General features: G+C 49.2%; 1 protein-coding gene across 4 annotated transcripts in view; it reads right to left on the reverse strand.

Annotated features, from left to right (window-relative positions):
* Window positions 1-5,242: 5,242 nt before the first annotated feature.
* Window positions 5,243-20,426, reverse strand: part of RASL10B (RAS like family 10 member B) — a 29,815-nt gene continuing 14,631 nt past the window's right edge. For all 4 annotated transcript variants that reach the window (XM_078849261.1, XM_073315522.2, XM_073315524.2 and 1 more), the window contains 2 exons: window positions 12,608-12,732; window positions 5,243-11,788 (listed from right to left, as the gene is read on the reverse strand). In XM_078849261.1, coding sequence (XP_078705387.1) covers window positions 11,518-11,788; window positions 12,608-12,732 — 396 coding nt within the window. In that variant the 3' untranslated portion in view covers window positions 5,243-11,517. The remainder of the gene's footprint in view (window positions 11,789-12,607; window positions 12,733-20,426) is intronic.

Consider the following 20,426-nt stretch of genomic DNA (forward strand, 5'->3'; position numbering starts at 1 on the left):
GGGAAAGCCCCTGCCGGGCGGGCCGGTTTGTTTACCGACCGCGTCCATAGGATTCGGCTGATCGCTGCTCCCAGTGGCCGCGGTTCGCTGCTCCAGGCCAATGGGAGCTGTTGGAAGTGGCGTGGGCCAAGGGACATACTGGCCGCCGCTTCCAGCGGCTCCCATTGGCCTGGCGCAGCAAACCGCGGCCACTGGGAGCCACGATCGGCTGAACCTGCGGACGCGGCAGGTAAACAAACCGGCCCGGCCCGGCAGGGGCTTTCCCTGCACAAGCGGTGGAACAAGTTTGGGAACCACTGCTCTAGAGACTAGGAGTCTGAGACACCTGAATTATATCTCCCACAAGGCACCATGGCATGACAGCATTTCACACTATTTCAGCTTTTAGTTTAAATATTCCAGTTTTGGGGCATTTGGGCAAATCCAAAAAAGCCAATACTCTTTGCAAACAATTTCATTTGGTTGAAAAGCCAATTTTCTGTTGAAAAAACAGTTTATGGAAATTTTTCACCCAGCCCTCGCTGAAAGGGTTTTTTCCAAGTGTTGCTGTAGCTTCTGTAATGTCTGTAGAAACATGGGTTTGAAACTTTTTACAGTAAATTTTCCTCCATGACTCATCACCAAGAACACCCCTCCTCCTCTTTCAGGAAGGGTAAAACAGCTCTCTCTGCAGGGTTCGTTATCAGGAGGCAATTTAGTGAGTGTTTCAAGTGGCATGAGAATTAGGCAGTCGGAGATTAGGAACGGAGTCGGAAACAGATGGCTGGAGAAAGGGTTGGAGATCTGTGTCTTATACCTGTTGGAAACTCATTTTTCTGGATTTAAAGCTTGAAGACAAACTGCCCATAATACAGGGGGGTCCCTCTTCAGGGCTCTGTGTCTGACAGGTTAGCTAGAGGGAGCATGGATCCGGGGAGGTGGGTTAATGTGGCAGTTATCAGGTAATACACAGCAACATTATCAGGTCCCACTTGTTCCCAGGGGAAGAGGGCTTTAAAGGAGGTCAGACCTCCTCTATGTTCATAAGTCTCCATGCATTCAGTGGTGTCTGTGTGCAGCTAAAGAGACCCATATGAACAGAGATAGCCCTCTGTAGAGCAGGAAGGCCAGCTGTGACTAGGGAGGGCAGGGTAAGTGCAAAACCTGAAAGGAGGAATAGACAAACAGGGGCTGACAATTCTTCGGCACGTTCTCTCATCTGCTCAGGTGCTGGATAATTGAGCATGGAGAGTCACTTGTAGAAAGAGATGGTGAGCTGCCTCCGGCAATGTTCTTGCCCTGATGGTGCCATGGCCGTTGAGGGGGAGGAAATTGAGCTATCAGGTGGAAATGATGGGGGGGGGTAGGGGGAAGGTAAGTTGCCAGGTGGAATGTGGGGGCCCTGAAGTTTCCGTGGCAGTTGGTGGTAGTGATGATGGGGGGGTAGGGGGAAGGTAAGTTGCCAGGTGGAACGTGGGGGCCCTGAAGTTTCTGTGACAGTTGGTGGTAGTGATGATGGGCGGGGGTAGGGGGGAAGTAAGTTGCCAGGTGGGATGTGGGGGCCCTGACGTTTCCATGGCAGTTGGTGGTAGTGATGATGGGGGGGTAGGGGGAAGGTAAGTTGCCAGGTGGAACGTGGGGACCCGGAAGTTTCCGTGGCAGTTGGTGGTAGTGATGATGGGGGGGGTTAGGGGGAAGGTAAGTTGCCAGGTGGAACGTGGGGACCCGGAAGTTTCCGTGGCAGTTGGTGGTAGAGATGATGGGGGGGTAGGGGGAAGGTAAGTTGCCAGGTGGAACGTGGGGACCCGGAAGTTTCCGTGGCAGTTGGTGGTAGTGATGATGGGGGGGTAGGGGGAAGGTAAGTTGCCAGGTGGAACGTGGGGACCCAGAAGTTTCCGTGGCAGTTGGTGGTAGTGATGATGGGGAGGGTAGGGGGAAGGTAAGTTGCCAGGTGGAATGTGGGGGCCCTGAAGTTTCCGTGACAGTTGGTGGTAGTGATGATGGGGGGGTAGGGGGAAGGTAAGTTGCCAGGTGGAACATGGGGACCCGGAAGTTTCCGTGGCAGTTGGTGGTAGTGATGATGGGGGGTGTAGGGGGAAGGTAAGTTGCCAGGTGGAACGTGGGGACCCGGAAGTTTCCGTGGCAGTTGGTGGTAGTGATGATGGGGGGTGTAGGGGGAAGGTAAGTTGCCAGGTGGAACGTGGGGACCCGGAAGTTTCTGAGGCAGTTGGTGGTAGTGATGATGGTGGGGGTGGGGGAAGGTAAGTTGCCAGGTGGAACATGGGGACCCGGAAGTTTCCGAGGCAGTTGGTGGTAGTGATGATGGTGGGGGTGGGGGAAGGTAAGTTGCCAGGTGGAACGTGGGGGCCCGGAAGTTTCCGTGGCAGTTGGTGGTAGTGATGATGGGGGGGGTAGGGGGAAGGTAAGTTGCCAGGTGGAACGTGGGGACCCGGAAGTTTCCGTGGCAGTTGGTGGTAGTGATGATGGTGGGGGTGGGGGAAGGTAAGTTGCCAGGTGGAACGTGGGGACCCGGAAGGTTCCGTGGCAGTTGGTGGTAGAGATGATGGGGGGGTAGGGGGAAGGTAAGTTGCCAGGTGGAACGTGGGGACCCGGAAGTTTCCGTGGCAGTTGGTGGTAGTGATGATGGGGGGGGGTAGGGGGAAGGTAAGTTGCCAGGTGGAACGTGGGGACCCGGAAGTTTCCGTGGCAGTTGGTGGTAGAGATGATGGGGGGGTAGGGGGAAGGTAAGTTGCCAGGTGGAACGTGGGGACCCGGAAGTTTCCGTGGCAGTTGGTGGTAGAGATGATGGGGGGGTAGGGGGAAGGTAAGTTGCCAGGTGGAACGTGGGGACCCGGAAGTTTCCGTGGCAGTTGGTGGTAGTGATGATGGTGGGGGTGGGGGAAGGTAAGTTGCCAGGTGGAACGTGGGGACCCGGAAGGTTCCGTGGCAGTTGGTGGTAGAGATGATGGGGAGGGTAGGGGGAAGGTAAGTTGCCAGGTGGAACGTGGGGACCCGGAAGTTTCCGTGGCAGTTGGTGGTAGTGATGATGGTGGGGGTGGGGGAAGGTAAGTTGCCAGGTGGAACGTGGGGACCCGGAAGTTTCCGTGGCAGTTGGTGGTAGAGATGATGGGGGGGTAGGGGGAAGGTAAGTTGCCAGGTGGAACGTGGGGACCCGGAAGTTTCCGTGGCAGTTGGTGGTAGTGATGATGGGGGGGGGTAGGGGGAAGGTAAGTTGCCAGGTGGAACGTGGGGACCCGGAAGTTTCCGTGGCAGTTGGTGGTAGTGATGATGGTGGGGGTGGGGGAAGGTAAGTTGCCAGGTGGAACGTGGGGACCCAGAAGTTTCCGTGGCAGTTGGTGGTAGTGATGATGGGGGGGTAGGGGGAAGGTAAGTTGCCAGGTGGAACGTGGGGACCCGGAAGTTTCCGTGGCAGTTGGTGGTAGTGATGATGGGGGGGGTAGGGGGAAGGTAAGTTGCCAGGTGGAACGTGGGGACCCGGAAGGTTCCGTGGCAGTTGGTGGTAGTGATGATGGGGGGGGTAGGGGGAAGGTAAGTTGCCAGGTGGAACGTGGGGACCCGGAAGGTTCCGTGGCAGTTGGTGGTAGTGATGATGGGGGGGTGGTGGTGGGGGGAATAGGGTTGCCAACTGTCTAATAGCTGAAAACCGTACACCCCTGCCCCGCCCCTTCTCCCAAGGCCCCGCCCCCTGCTCACTCCTCTTCCCCCTCCCTCCATTGCTCGCTCTCCATCCCCCCTCCTCCCCGTCGCTCACTCTCCGGTCTCCCGCGACTCACCTGCTGGAGCTGATGCGGAGCCTGCTGCCTGCCCAATCAGGGCACAGTGGGGGCCAGTCCCCTGAGCAAGGGGCCAGGGCAGGGAGGGATTGTCTCCATAGCGAGGAGCTAGGGCTGGGGTAATCGGGGTACGGTGGGGGTCGGTTTAAGGTTTCGTGGGACCCTGGGCCAGAGCAAGTTTGGGGCCTCCTCCCCACACCTTCCGCCTGCAGCCCTACCCAAGGCCCCGCACTGTTCTGCTCCTTGCCCCCGTGGCCCTGCCCCTGTTCCATTCTGCCCCCCCGCCCCCGCAGCCCAGGACCTCTGTCCCCCCACTCCTGCCAGGGCCCAGGGGATGCCGCAGGGGGTAGAGCTCCCCCAGCCCCAAGGCCATGGCAGGGCACCAGAGCTCCTTCAGTCCTAGGGCCGCAGTGGGGGTCCGGGCACTGTAGCTTCCTCTGCCTGCCCTGTGCTTCTGTGGGGGACCAGGCTCGGGGCGCTGGGGTTTCTCTTGCCCCGCCTGCCTGCCAGGTGCTGTTGCTGGGGAGCGGAGCATGGTCGGGGCGTGGAGGCTTCCCCTTCGCAAGCCGGGAAGGCACAGCTCTGCCCAGTGGAGCTAGGGAAGGTGCCGGCCCTTTTGTTTCCTGGGGACTGGGCGGGAGGGGATTGCCCTGGGTGCCACCGGGGCTCCAGTAGTGGGCACCTTCTGCCTAGGGGGACCCTGCCCTGCAAGGGGTGCTCTCCCCACTACTCATCGCCTGCAGCGCCGTGGGTGAAGACCCATTCTTTGGGGCTGTGTCCTGTGCTCCATGGCGGGCTCCTCTCTCCTCCCCCCACCCCAGGGGCAGCGCCGCCCAAGTTAGCTGGAGCAAGATGCTGGGTGCTTGGCATTGCTCCACGCTCCCCAGCCATCTGTGCATCTCCCACCCCAGGGGAGACACGATTGTTCCTCCTGCCCCCCACCAAGGAAGGGTACTCTGGCCCAGTGCACCCCCCAGCCAAAGGGCAGGCATTGCTGTCTGCTGTGGCCAAGTGGACTTTTCTGACTGGATGCTGCCAGGTTCCCTTTTTGACCAGATGTTCTGGTCGAAAACCAGACACCTGGCAATGGTAGTGGAGGATAAGTTGTCAGGTGGAATGTGGGGGCCCTGCAGGTTTCATGGCAGTTAGGAAAGACAGTTGGGCAGTTCAATTAAGTGAGGTGATTAGAGTGAGTAGGAAAGGGATTGGGCATCACTGTGTTCTGAGCTCCAGCACCTACAGCTTAAGCCAAAACCCAGTAAAGTGGATGGAAGTCTGTCCATTGACTTTGGATCAGAGCCATAGTGGCCTCTCCTAAATTGGCCAACTGGGGCTTACACCACCCAGCAAATTAAGAGGATCCTTCAGAAATTACTCTAAAAAAAATCTAAAATCAAATGACCTCCTTTTTTCCCGAACACTGGAGGATAGAATTCTCTATTAAATTCTATGGGACGGTTCATTAAAAACCTACAGAAAGGTGTCCATTCTCTTTTATATTCTAGAGGACTCGTCCCTAAGTAGCAACACAGGATTATAGAGACATCACTGATGTTCCGTCACCCTTCATCTAGTGTTCCAACCTTGTAAGGGCCTCACAATGGGGTCTTCAATACAACAGGGTCTTCAATCAGCTCAGGTGGTGAGGAAGCGTTTCATGTAGGTGAAGGGCTGTGCTGGCATGGCCCAGGGACCCTCTGCCTCAATTAGTGCCAGTTATACCCAACTTGTAATGCATCTAACAACTGCTACTATTAACCAGGCCATCGTTCACAGGCTCCAGGCCTAGCTATTGGGAGATCTCGCCTGGTTGGGTTAAGGAGATAGGTCCAGGCTGCAGTCTGGCTGGGGGAATTTTGTCCCCCTAGGTTTCCCTATCTTCATTTTAAAATTCTCTTCAGGGACCATCCTCCCTCAGGTTCTCCAGAGCGGAGCTGTGTGCTCACTATTCTGTGCATGTGATCATTGCCTCCAGGCTGGGGGTTGCTAGTGTTTTCAGCTAGTGTTTTCAAATTCTCACAAGGCTATGCTCTGTGGTATGGCGGGGCATCACAGGGCAAACGGCCCTTCACATCCAGCTGGAAATCAGGTCAAGACAAAAACCAGTGGGTCTGATTCCCCAAACCCCCATCTCATCCCATTTGCAGCTGTGCACAGTTGCTGTAAAACACCAGCAACAGCATCCCCTTATCCAGCTGCAAATGACCATCCAAGCTGGCTGTAGCAGTACAGAATCAGGCTCAGACAGTGCTTTTGCCTTTACACACAGTGTGTTTTTTGTGCTGCACGTCTAGTGGGCCAGCATGATCCTCACAGCCTATACTGCCTTCTTACTTGATTGTAGGTTTATGGCTTTTTGGGCAGCTCGTAAAAGTGTTCTTAAATCCCAATTATCATTCAAATTTTTCTGATTGAATTCTTCCTCCCAGCTGATCTGGCTCATAATTGTTTTCAGCTTTGTAAAACTGACCTTTTTGCGAGAGAGAGAGAGAGAAATAAATGTCAAGGTGTCAAGCCAGCTGTGCTTTACCAGGCAAAACACCACTATCCTTCCTCTTGGGTATGATTGAAACCAGACCGAAATAATTTCTGCTGAGTAAATAAGGTACAGTCTTCATTCAGTGTAAAACTATTCTTTTAGCTCAGTTCCTCCACCACACAGGGTATGTCTACACTGCAAGGGGAAAAAAACAAGCAAACCATTCTCAACTTGGGTTAGTTAGTTCAAGTTAAAATAGCAGTGATGATATGCTGTAAATTGCTATGCCTTTTAGTTTGATTTCAAGCCACTGCAGCTTCAATGTAACCAGCTAAAGGATCTGTGCTTTATTTTTAAATCTAACCTGGTGGATTCAACATTAGATTGATTACTGGTCAAAAGGAAAAAACCACCCATATAATTAATTTGACTTAGTCAGGAATTGCTGAGATTGAGGCGCTGGAATGAGATTATTTAAAAGAAAAACAAAGCTGTAGGAAGTTGCTGGGTTTTGGAAAGTTCATGAGAAGTTGATTGGATCTTTATAGGCGTATCAAACTAGCCAGAGTTAACATAATTAATGACACACAAAATGTGGGGAGGGATATTAAACCTCATGTATCAGAACTGAAGCCAACCTCATCTAGTAGAGACCAGGATCAGAGCTAATGGAAAGTGGGTGGAGGGGCAGATTATCCCCCATCTGCTACTGCGGGGCTTTTTGCATCTTCAGAAGCAACTGGTGCTGGCCACTGTCAGAGATAGGATATTAGACTAGCTGGAGTTCGGTTCTGATCCAGTCTGGCAATTCCTACATTTCTAGAAGCAGAGCTGCTCATGCTGGTCACTTGGTGATGGTGAGGAGTGTGGATATAAGAAAGCAATCAGACATCGCAGGAAAATGACAGAGACGTAGGTACAGAAGAAGGGGAAATGCACCCGATTTTAATCTGATTTCAGATAACGGGGTTGTAGTGTGTTACAGGCTTTACAGACACATTGGGAATCTCCAACAAGAAATAGTGGACAACCAAGTCCAAGAAACCCCCAAACTAAACAGATCAGATGAAGAACATCTGGGGCAGGGATGGGAGGGAATAGAGAGAGACTCCTAATCAGAGGCTTTCAAGTCACTGTCTGTATATTTCCTCCAATGTAGAAAAATGAATAACATGTACACAGTGCAGAGAGAAATGTGGCTCTCTTCTGAGCCCTCCCAGGGAAGACGCTCACCAGGAATATTTGGGAACAATTTTCCTGCCAAGGAAGCACAGTTGTGTGTGTAAAAATATATATGGGGAAATGTTCCTTCTTAGAACCTCGTTTAAAGAAAGAGAATGGTAACACTTTGTATTAAGGGTATTTTTAGAAATAGGTTAATGCATAAATAATTATGTGATTAGTTATTACAATATTTATTAAGAGCTTAGTTATAAATGCTATTGTGCTTGTCATCTTCTCCCTCCTGTTTTGTGGCTTCACAGCCCAATGCTGACACCAACCAATATTGCCTGGGGATCTGAGCATGGGCTTGGAAGCCTGGAATTCCTCAATTTAAATTCCAGGTCTGCCACTAGCTCTTTCTGTTGCTTTAGGCAAATCACTTGAGCTTGCTACCTTATTTCCCCACCTGTAAAATAACGACACCCCACCGCACTAGTGCGAGGATTCAGTGTTTGTAGCTGTAGTTCACTCTGAAGCTGAAAATTGCTATATAAATAAGTCGTCTTATTACTAATATAATTTTCTCTGAGTCACTGTAGAATATGATAATTACATTTATAACATTTTTCAAAATACTTAAACAGCGCTAGAAAACCTACAACTAAGTGTGTTAGAAACCGTTTGCAGTGTTGTTGGAGCTGTGTTGGTCCCAGGATATTAGAAAAACAAGGTGGGGGTGAGGTAATATCTTTTGTTAGACCAATTACTGTTATAAACTGCAGGGTACAGGGTTATAGTAATCTATGTATTGGCTTAATACGTGATATTTTTACATTATAGCACATTTATAAACGCTTTATTATTGGCATTTACAAATGAGTTTGCTTATTAAAACTGTTTAAGGGATAAATCTGGCTAGAGAACAAGAATATGGACATAACGTGTTAATACCAAAGAGATGACATTAGAACCCCCTGTAGCAAAGCATGTTATTACATTGTAGTACATGCAGTGTACAGGATGAATAACAAGCCACAGTTAATTCTAGAATTACAATTCCAGCACAAGGTTCTCCTGATGTCACAAACCATGACCAAGTCCTCCAAATGTCTCAGTAGAATCACAAGCCTAGAATTTACAACTGACCATTCATAGAATAATGTATTGATTGCTGGGAATATGTATGATCGCCCTTTACTGGCTGGACTCAGCTGTGTGTCATAGACCCTATATGGATACTAGATTTGCCTTTAGCTCAAGTGATAGAGGCCTGTGTTTTTGAAGCAGGAGGAAAGTTATTGTGAAGTTCCAAGTGGCTATGGTGTAAGTAGCTGGGTAGCCATCGATTTGTTTCAGTTCTCTCTCTAGCATTCCATTTTGCAAACCTAACTGTGCATGGCCCACAATTTCAGCACAGTGGACAATGACTTAGCGATGCTCTTCTCTTTAGTGGTGGTGGTAATTAGACCGCTAAATCACAGCCTCTCACATTGCAAAAGTGCTCTCAATATTGTTTGTATTCCAGCAAGTGACTTTGGTGATCATATAAACCCTGACAGCAAGATTCCAGGGATTTGGTCATAAAAATGAAACTTTAGTTAGAGTTTATTTTTTTTATAAATGTCTTAATAAAAAGTGTCACCAAGATAGTAATAGCATCACTGTGAAATGGGACCTACCAATGGGAAGGTATTGGGCTTTTTGTTTTATTATAGAGAAGGAAGGCTTCAACATTTTTTAACCTTAGAAGCAGCAGGTCTGGTTTTACTGGAGAACTTGTTGGTCTCAGGTATGGATTGGGAGCTTCCTCCTCCCTTAAACTTTAACCAAGAAATCTTTTCTCCCAAGTGTTTCTCATGTGGTTGAGCAAGTTAAAGAGGGGAAAAACAGGGCAGACAAGACCTGTATTTCTAAAGTATAAAACACAAGCAGAAAATAATTTTTTTTAAAAAAATGCAGACCTCTTTTATCAAGCATAAATTAGCCAAAAGAAAAAGGTGTGTGTGAAGGGAGGCACAAACCCAATTTCTCATTTCTTTGCAGATCTTTAAACTTGACTGCCTTGACATAATGTAATTCAAGAGTCTGCCGTTAGATGGCCCCAGGGTTTCTGACATGCATTATGTTTAGGGAAAGGATTGTCTAGGACAAAGTAATAGAAGAACCCAGAAAGTATAACAGTGTATAAAGTATTAGAGCATCTCCTTCTAGTAAAGCCTGAACACACAACTCTCCCTCTCAGGTTTCATTTGTTCTATTACAACAGCCCCTGGCTTTTTTTTTTTTTTTTTTTTTTTTGTGTGTGTGTGTGTGTGTGTGTGTGTGTGTGTGTGTGTGTGTGTGTGTGTGTGTGTGTGTGTGTGTGTGTGTGTGTGTGTGTGTATACACTAAGCTGCTTTCAGTGGGAAGGAATGAAGCTGAGATCCACTGCAGCTACTGATCAGCCCTTTTAAACAGTTTAAGGAGATAGCCTTGCCTATTAGGAAACTGTACATACTTGCATATAAACTGAGACGTTGACATCTGAAATATCAGTCAATCTTTGCAACGTAGCCTTAAGTCAGGGTGAATTTAGCAGGTCAATTATGATAAAACAACTGGAGAAAACAGGCGTTTCTAACTGAAGTTCATTGATCTCTCCCGCCATGACCATAAGATGTAGGTGCGTTTGGGTCAGATCAATTTATAAACGGTCAGTGCTGATACTTATTTATGCTTATGCCCCTTTACACAGAGGAGCATGAAAAGCATCGTGTTTATATTAGCTGTAGGATCTTTCTCAAACACTAGGTACATGGCTATACAGTATTTTTGTTATCCTTCAAGGAGGCCATTGTCTAGTTTTGTTTCATTGATGATAATTTTTAAATCTGTACAGAACTGACAGTGGTCAGCTCCAGCAAAAAGAGGTAGAACTCCAGTACCTGTCCAGCAAATCTGGTACAGTCAGATAGTTCCACTGTCCCTGCCAGACTCCTAACACTAGAATTTCAGGATCATTTTGCTTTAAACCTAGTGCCAAAATGCCAGCTGGGGGAAAAAAATCCATTTAAAAGGAAGAACAAAAATGATACAGCTAACTGCCAAACCTGGGTGTCTTGTCAGCAGAAGGGGGGGGGGGGGCTCTTCGTGCACACATGTGAGAATGAACACACCGACAAGCCCATCCAAGAAAGGCAAGCCTCAGACAGGTGCTCACGCTGTTGAGATATTTAAAAAAGGGTTTGGAGCTTGTAGAAACACAACACAGGAAGGAAACGGGGGAGGAACGGCCAGTTTTTGGGGTGGGGGAGTGATTTTTTTTTTTTTTTTGGAACCACCTGAAAATTCTGTCCCGAAATAAAAAAATAAAAAATTCCATTTCAGCCATGCCTCTTGCTATCAGGCTGCTCTGTCCCTGGAGGGAAGAAGCTCCAGATCCAATGGGCAAAACAAGGGAGGATTCAGCTTCCCTGATGCCATGTTACTCTCCTGGCACAAGGGCAAAGGACCTGTTGATTTAAGGCTGATTGGGTCTTTGTATCCCTGTTTGCAGTGAAGACATCTCTGGTTACCAAGGCAGCAGGGGATGCCACGCCATGCCTCGTGGTAGGCAGTTGGCATTACAGATGGCTACCCATACAAATCTGTCACTTGTCAAGACTAGGTCATCATCAGGTAATAACCAAGTGGCAGCTTGATAGCAGTCTTGCCTTGCTCTGGGATGGCAGGAGACTCACCCCCCCCAACTGCATGGTAACCAGTGATACTTCACCCATCCCTGCTCTCTCTAAGGTGCCCCTCTCCCTTCTTTGCTGGACACTGCATCATCCAGTCCATGATCCAGTGCAGAGGCGGGAGGAAAGGAAGGTGCCTAGAAGCCTTTTGCACTTTGGAGCAAGACCCTGCCTCCTTGAATCTACAGACCATGCCGTCTCTGCGCTGGGGACAGGCAGGGATGAAGGAGGCTCACTCCGAGGCTTCATCCAGGAGAGCTGGGCACCCTCCCTGACACTGCTTCCTTTGTCAAGAGAGTTGCTCGCGTCCTCCTGCGCCCACCCCTCGGCTTTACAAAAGGGTCTCTGGGGGCAGTTGTGGGAGCAGGGGGTGGAGAGCAGGGCCTCACATAATGGTGCATCGATTCCTGCGCAGTGCCCCCTGGAAGCGGATGGTGGTGTGGACGTGCTTGCAGCGGGCACAGCCCACACTCTTGAGCAGCTCGCTGAAGAGCAGTAGGATGTGCCAGTTGTACTTGGCAGAGCACTCGATGTAGCCGCACTTCCAGGTCTTCTTCACCAGGTTGGAGACGTTCCAGCGGGGAATCACCCGGCCCCTCTGCAGATCCCGCTTGTTGCCCACAATGATAATGGGGGTCTCTGTGGTGCCGATGACCCTGCAGGGAAGAAGGGCAGAGACAGAAACACGTCAGTTTCTTTCATTGGCATGAAGGCCACAGTCCCTTAACCTCCAACCCATTACCCCCTTCCAATTTCCTACGACAGCTCTTCTGCTTCCCACTAGCACAATATTTTATCTTCCTACTAACATTTCTGTCTCCTGGGGATCCCTCCCCATCCTCAGGCCCTGGCTGGGCCTGTCCTAGTGGCAGAGGATGGCAATCCAAAGCCTCCCTTGTGTAACGTGGGGGGCACAGACTGGCGGCTCCTGTTGGGCTGTCAGCAGGGAACCTTGTTCTGCATGGAGGGGTACGATTTGTCAAAGTCATGCAGCTGGATGCAAGTCAGACCTGCTGTAGCAAACTGCCCTTTCACTCACCTATCTTGTCACAGCAAGCACAGCTTACAAATACTGGTAAGAAACCCAACGCTGCTTTGCCAATGACTAGACTTGGCCCCACCGTGGCTCTTAATATCTCATGGGCAGCTTGCAGAGCTCCCTTCTGAGCTGTTTGTTGCCCTTTGCTTTTCTAGGATGCTTGAGTGAATTTAGTGCAGATGGAAGGTGCCTAATTCTAGCCTGCACCTGTTGGAAGATTTCAGTCCCTAGGACTATCAGCACTGAAGGGAACCAGGAGACTGCTGGAGAGTGTTGAGCTCAGCCAGGGAGCTCCAGCTTACCCTCCATCTTCCTCTCTGCCCCCAGTATATTCCCAGAGAGGATGCACAATGGAGAGGTGACTTTAGCTTTGTGAGTGGGGCCTTTCCCCAGCTCAGCTGGGCCCAGGCCAGGGGTAAGGCAAGCAGGCACTTACCTTGTTTCTAGGATCTGTTGGCGAATAGTTTTGATGTACTCAAAGCTGTCAAAGCAACAGATGTCATAGACTAGGATGTAGGCGTGGACACTCCGGAGCCCCCTGCAGCACGCATCCGCCCACTCCTGCAACAGGCACACAGGAATTGGTCAAAGCTCAGGCGCAGAAGGCCCCATTGGCACAGCCCTAGGGGTGTCTCTCCAGCTTTTCTGCCATCTCATAGGCAAGGGCACTACTGTGACCAGGCCAGGCCTTCTGCTACTGGGGTCTTTGCCCAGGCTTTGCTGGACTTGGGCACTGCTCCTAATGCCATATCCCACCTGCTTCTGCAAACATGGCTGGTGGCCCAAAACCCTAGCACCATTGTACTCTTCTATTTCGAGCATCCCTGGGACCTGCTGTACAAGTTAATGTGAGTCCAAATCTACAGTTACTGTTGCTTTGGGATGGGTGATATTACAGGCATAACGGGTTTTCCCAGCAGCAGCCTCACTGCACCCTGGTGGAATAAGCAGCAGATAATTATAGCAGGCACATGCTTTAGTGTTAATGCCCAGGCCTGGGACTCAAGGGATCTGGGATTTATTCCTGGTTCTGCTGCTGACTCACTGTGACAAGCGGGAGTCACCTAACTGCTCTGTGACTGTATTTCTCCTCCATCTGCCCCCTCAAGCTCATCTCATCCCAGTTCCTAACCTTCCCCAGCCCCCACCACCTCCTTCTTTAACCTCTCAGTCTTCTCTGGCTTGCTCCCTTACAAATAAAACATGCTCTAGTCTAGGGGTTCTCAAACTGGGGGTCGGGACCCCCTCAGGGGGTTGCAAGGTTATTACATGGGGGGTCGTGAGCTGTCAACCTCCACCCCAAACCCTGCTTTGCCTCCAGCATTTATAATAATGTTAAATATATTTAAAAGTATTTTTAATTTATAAGGGGGGGGTTCGCACTCAGAGGGTCTCTCTGTGAAAGGGGTCACCAGTAAAAAAAAGTCTGAGAGCCACTACTTTAGTCCAAACAGGAATTAATTCCGGGAGGTCCTATGGCCTGTTGTTCTACAGGTGGTCAGACTAAACGACATCAACACAACTCCTTTCACCAGCATCTCCAGCTACCTCACCCTGGGTAAGCCTCAGGATCAGGGACTATCGCAGGGTTAAGTCCTCTTTCACCTCTAGAGGATGGGTTCAAATCTGACTTAGGGGGAAGCGATCAAAGTTACTTATGTTCTTAGGCTGTTTGATGGGCTATATGATTTGCGATTGACGTTGGAGGGCAAGGGGAGAAGCCTAGTTCCTAAAAGTTTGTTCCCCTTTATATCCACGTTGGCAGGGCACTGTGGGGAAATCCTGCACGTGAAGGACCCCAGTCTCCAGGTCTGTTAATTAGGTACTTTCTAACAGCACTAAATTCACCTTGATTGCTAGATTCTTGATGGATCTGTCCATGGTACTGAATGAGCTTGTTTGCTAGATTTATAGTGCTTGCCGCTGCCTAATGAACTCACTGAACGTTTTTGTCAGTGAACATATTAAGCTTTCACCTCCTGGCAATCTAGACTATACACATTTTATTTGAACTAGAGTGAGATCAAATCCATTTCATTTCCTTTTCTGGTCTAGAGTGGCCATTCATCCACATCACAGAATGACTGGGCCAGGACAGCTCTTTGCCCAGGAAAGGCAAAGACTAGGATACTAGGTTTTGCTAACCAGAAGGCCTGAGGCATGTTGGCAGACCTGAGTGGCAGCCCAGAACTGGAATAGCTAGTGGTATTTCACATTAGCATAGAGAGTCATTGGCTGGGCTGAGCTGAGTTTGGGTAGGGTTGGGAGGTCAGGATGGAACAGCTGAAGGAGCTATAGATCGAGACTGGTGGAGCTTGTCATGGGGTGGTCCTAAGACTGGAGTATCAGGGCATGCCATAGATCAGCATTGGATGTATTGGCAGAGCTGGGGGTGGTCCAGGCTGATAATAGAAGGGGATACTGCAAGTTAGGATGGAGATGCCCTGGCACAACCCCCAGCCCACACAATGTCAGACCCTCATTCCATGGCTATGCGTTCCTCCCTGCATCGTCTCGGTCGGTAGGGAACCAGTTCAGTGTGGGTGAGACATGCTACATATACAGTTTAGGGTCATAAAAAGACATTTGTGGAACAGCTGGGGCTTTTCAGGAGCTTCCCCTACAGAACAGTTAGTGTTTTGTGCACGATGCATGGGTGAAAATATGCCCTGCTTTTAAATGCCACCATTCAGCGGCCGCTAACGCTGCATTTGTTCAAGAAAAAAAACAGAGAAATACTAATTACCAGTGCCCAGTCCAACCCCTTGTAAAGGTTGTATCAGGGCATCCAGAATGCTGTTGCCCTGTACACAAGCGCAGCTCAAAGGTGACGCTAGAAATACGAGTTGCTGTCAAAGGATCGGAGAGGAGCAAGTCCCAGGAAACAAACATAGGAGACATTCCATCTTTGCCTGCTGACACAAGAATCCAATCCACGGCAGAACCACAAAGCTGTACAGACCTGATTGCTTGCAGCCTGGGCTCCTCTTGTGAGCCATACAAACTGGCACCATTGGGCACCTCTCTCACTGCACAGGGATGCAATCCACAATTCCTAACAAAAGAGGAATCACCCATGTTTACATGGCAGCTGCTCTAATGGACTGAGGAAGCAGGAGGTGTCCCTGACTCTATGGAAATGGGTAGAGATTTAGGATTCCATACAATATGAACTATGTTTTGATAGATAGATTGGGACAGCACTCTATACAGGAGAAATTGCAAAATCTTGACTATAGAGTATAAAAATACAGTTAGAAGAAACTATAGTAATTCTTCCTGTAGTGAGACATTTTCATACAATGAATCATCCCCTTTCATGGTTATGATATTTGGGAATAAAGCAAAAGGAGCTAGGAATGGAGGAAATGGCAAAGGACACTCTTTTGGATCACCGCTTTGCAGACCACAAAGGTTTGAATGAATCACTGAAACTAGCGATGAAAGAAACCTATTTATTCATGGTGCCACCCCCACGGCCCTGGTCAGTGCATGAAAATGACAGGGTGACTCTTCAGTGATTGTTACCAAAGAGATAAAGACAATTATAGTGGCAGCTTCTTAGCTGTGGGTTAATATCTTTATGGAAGAGTTCCAGTACGTCTGGGAGATCAGTATATTACAGCTTATTACATTGAGGCTGGGATGCAATTTGCTTGAATGCCATCATTTGAGGCTTTTTCAGCATTGTCCATCACGATTTCACTAGGCTGTTATTATCTTATCTAGATTTCGCTTAAAGTCGCTTCGCCTAATGACACCTGCAGTTAAGTGGTGTAATGAAATTATTGGCAATACAAGAAAACAAACAAACCAAGGAGGGCTGATTAGTTCATTAATGATCAGTTGCTGTTTGCAGTAGCTTATTGATTAGGCACTTGGATTAAGGGCTGATTTCTAATAGATAAATGAGCAACGGTAAATTGTACAGCAAATACTACAGTGATGCAGAGAGAGAGAGGCGTTACAGTATAGGCTAGTGGTTGGAGCAGAGATTCTAGCAGGCCCTGAATTCTACCTTTACCAGTGGCAGTGCATCCTTGAGTGACTATTCGGGCAAGTCACAATGTGCCTCAGTTTCCCTGTCTATAAAATGCATTTGACAATATTTTGCTGCTTCAAAGAGGAGTTGTGAAGCTTTATTCATGAAGGTTGGAGGTGAAAGGCACCAGAGAATTATAAGAATTCCAAATAATCCTACGTCACTGGGGAGGAGGAAGATGCAGCAATGCTGATGGAAGGAAAGTGAACATGTTTGATTGCCTTACACCTGAGGCAAGTAGATATTGCTGGCAGGAAGGCTAAAAGCCCCAACCACCAGAGACAAAGAACTTGAGAAAACACGCAGGACACAGGAGCAGTTGGGCTGATGTGGATGATGCAAAGTTGATGCCGGTTTATAAAGGTTAAACTGGTTTCTCTGAGAGGGAGTCAAATGTATAAATGGTGTAACTTCACTCCTCTCAGTTGGGTCCTACTAAGGATAAACTTGAATCTTTGAGCTTGATTCTCCACTACCATAGAGTAAACATCTGAAGCATCTGATACTGGCCATTCTTGGAGATAGGACACTAGGGTGGATGGACTTGGACCTGAGCCAGTAGGACAATTTCTACGAATAACTCCACTGAAGACAATGGATTTACTCTGGCGTTAAGTGACAGGAGCACTAGGCTGTTACAAGTCTTGGTATCTTGACCGTTGAAAGGGTCCCTGTATCTGAAAGGGAGCTGAGTGAACTTGGAGCAAGGGTCTGTCAGTGCAGGTTCCAGGCTGGCCAGTTCTTCCTCCCCAAGACAATATTCCAGAATGTAGGTTCCCACCAATTGTCAGAGCATTAGCATCCAGATTGCACTTCCCCTTGTGATGCATGTGTGAAACTGAGCCTGGATGTCCCGGTGGATCAAGCTGCTTTCCAGTTGTTTTCCCTTGTGGAATGAGTGTGAGAAAGTTTGCTGTGAATTAGCTCCACGTTGCTCTTTCTGTTCGAAAGCTGTGCGACTGTCAGGACTGGCTGCCTGTCGGTCCCTTCACAAAACGCCTGTGAAAGAGAAGCATGCAGGCCCTCCCTTCCTTGCTACCCCCGAATGGAATGTCACCCATGGCTATAAAGCCTAGTGGATGGATGGACCATCCTCATTGGCTGCTGGGCATTCCAAAGGGGCGGGGATCAATCAACGAGCATTCCAAAGGGGTGGGGATCGATCGGCCAGAAGGCAGCACAAAGCTGCGTGCTCTCGGCTGCCAAATCCATGTTCCTCCAGCACAGAGAGAGAGACGTAAATTTCTCTCACAATAGTGCCTTGTTCATGCAACAATAAGGCTGTTCTGGCAGAAGCTGTTGCCATCCCCTGCCTGAGGCATTAATGGATAAGGGACCGTGCTTTCTGTCGGAGGATGTCCAGGGAGAGGTGCTTATCTCCTGCTATCTTGCTCCCCACGCAGCGTCAGCCCTGCTGAATTATGCATTGCCAGAAGCCCTATATTTTGTGTGATTATAAACACTGCATATTTACAGATTGCTGAGCATCGCTTTCCGCTTGGTGATGTAGCAGCCTTGGCCCTGGTGCTCCCGAGTTCTGCTTCAGAGATGCAAGTGAAGCTATTTAAAGCAACTAGGGCAGGGTGACAGGATCCATGCCTGGTGTACATGGGCTCGGAGCTAATTCTATTTGCAGTGCATGTGAGGTACTGTGTGTGGGGCCCATCTACCGTCCTCCTTTCTTGGGAATGAGCTTTGCCCCCTTTATGCCCCAAATGACTCCTGCCTGTGTCCCTCCTACAGCGGGGGTGACCCCCTCCTTCACCTGTATATGAAGCTCTGCGATGTCTAGCTAACCGCTAGCACAGACTGGGAAGCTAGGAGGTGAAGCTGAAGTGCAACGTTCCAAGCAAGGAGCCAGGAAGGCCACATAGGACCATAGGCAGGAAATAGGGGTTGCTGGTCTGACCAGCAGATAGGAGAGCATGACATGGGACTCATGGAAAAGCAGGCCCTTATGTGGCTTCTTATGATGCTGTTATCTAAGGGCACCTCTCTTAGAAAGGCCTGGCCTCCACATAAGGTTCAGATTCACTTGCCAATCCATTGGCATCACACTACACAAATAACCTTTTGCACTGGTGGCAACCACACAGGCCTTAGTGGCACGATGGGAATGTGGTGGTGGGTTGTGATATGAACAAGCAGACACCATGGGAGACAAAGAGTCTGCCTATCTGGGCTAGGAACCCCTTAAGGACAGCCTCTCTCATGGCCTCTCCAGGACTTGGTCCTTTCAGTCAACCCCAGAGGAATACAAGGCAGAGCCCCTTGCTCCACGTTTTGGCAATTCAGCTTCTGCCTTTGACCAGAGATGAGCCCAAGCCGTGAAGTTTGGCTCCAGGTCTAAACTATCCCACAGTTCCAGGAGGGCTGGATCAACTCATTTCAGAAGCACATTGCAGCGCTCCCACAGAATCAGAGCTCGTTGGGGCGATGGACGTGGCCTGCTGAAACGCATGTATTCTTTATCCCCAGAACCTATGCCAAGCTATTCATGCCCCTCAATCCTGCCCTGCAGGGACCCCACCTCACTTAGAAGGAAGGCAGAGGACTGAGACTACCAGGAAAGGTGCCAGTTCTGATGGATGCATCGGTTCCTCTGGAAGCGTTCTTACCCACATCATGTTCTACTGATAGTCCCCAAGCAATGACTTCTGGTCAGTACTGAACTGGATCAATAGGGTGATCTAGAAGGAAAAGCCTTTGTAACCCATGACCAATCTCCTGAGCCATCCATTCTCCCTTCAACAGCCAGGCCTCCTCTTTCCCATTCAGGTGATTCAGTCCTACCCCTCTCTACATTTATTCCTCCTTAGTGCAGCTAGGGTGAGCCAAGCCCCTGTGTGTCCCGCCTCCCTTCACTCCTTTGAGATCGCTCCAGGGACCATTCTTCCTTCCCTGGAAATCTCCATCTGTTTGCACCGTTCGCCCTCTGTGGTGCATGCCGAGACGTGGAGATAATTGAATACGTTAGACTTCGTCTGCCATGTCAATAAATTACCCTTTGCTTTTTCTCTCTGGCTCTCGCGCTGACCTTTTGTTCCCTTGTGCACAGTGTTTAATGCTTCTCCTCCTGCTTTCTTGTGCAGCCTCCCCTCCCGCTGCTCTGGGGGAATCCTTCCATTTTTATCCCTTTATTCTACTGACCTCCTGGCATCACAGCAATGCTCTCCCAGCTAAAGGGGGGAGGCTAGTTGCAGCACCCCCTGACCCCCACCCAGCTGAGGGGGGATGAATGCAACTCCCCCAGAACCCCTCAGCTGAACCCCATTTATATCTGTCTGGGTGCAGGGCACAGAGGGTTGATTTAGGGCTCAAAGGGGATTTAACTGGGGCACTGGCATTGTGCTTGGCCCTTGGCACACGCTTGAAGTTCAGCGTCTAAGGCCAGCAGGGACCACTGTAATCATCTACTCTGACCTCCAGTATAACACAGGCCAGAGAACTGCCTGGAATTAATTCCTGCTTGAACTAGAGCGCCTCTTTAAAACATCCACTCTTGATTTCTCCTCCAAGCTGCTCCAAGTTTTTCATCAAAACGCTTTTACAACCAAATTAGAGCAGTTTTCCATTTTGGTCAACGTTTTCCAGGTTTTTTTCCAACCCTCCCCCACACGCCCCAGAAACTAAAAACCAAACAAATTTTTGCTTAACATTTTTGTTTAACTCTACAAAATTGGGGGGCGTGGCCATTTGATCTTTGACCTTTCGCTGAGAACTGAGTTTGTTTTTTTTTAAAACCGAAACCAGCTTTTGAAAACCAAACCTGTTTTGTGGGAAATTTGGGGAGAAACAAAAAACAACACAACCAGTTTTTTCCTACCTGCCCCTTAAAAAATAACTGGCATTTTTTCAACCAGCTGTCTCACTCGCAGTGCGGTGACAGGCACCTTTTAGGACCGCTTCCCTCTTCTATCAGTTAGGCCAATGTTTCTCAACCCTTTTGGATACCGGGGACTGGCTTGCTAACTGTGCCAGGGAGATCTCAGGGCCTGGCATCGGCCCATGGCCCAATCACTGAGAAACACCGAGTTAGACCGCTCTACAATTTCTTCTCCCCCTGGTTAGGGGTAGGGCTGTTCATGGTCTGTTAGCTCCTTAAGCCTCATCTACACATACATTTATACCTTTTGAGATATGCTGATAGAGTCAAAGTGGTACAACTCCCTAGTGTGAGCATAATAACATCGGTATAATGGTGTTCATGCAG

This window comes from Lepidochelys kempii, chromosome 17 (genome assembly GCF_965140285.1).
Source record: "Lepidochelys kempii isolate rLepKem1 chromosome 17, rLepKem1.hap1, whole genome shotgun sequence".
Taxonomy (NCBI): domain Eukaryota; kingdom Metazoa; phylum Chordata; order Testudines; family Cheloniidae; genus Lepidochelys; species Lepidochelys kempii.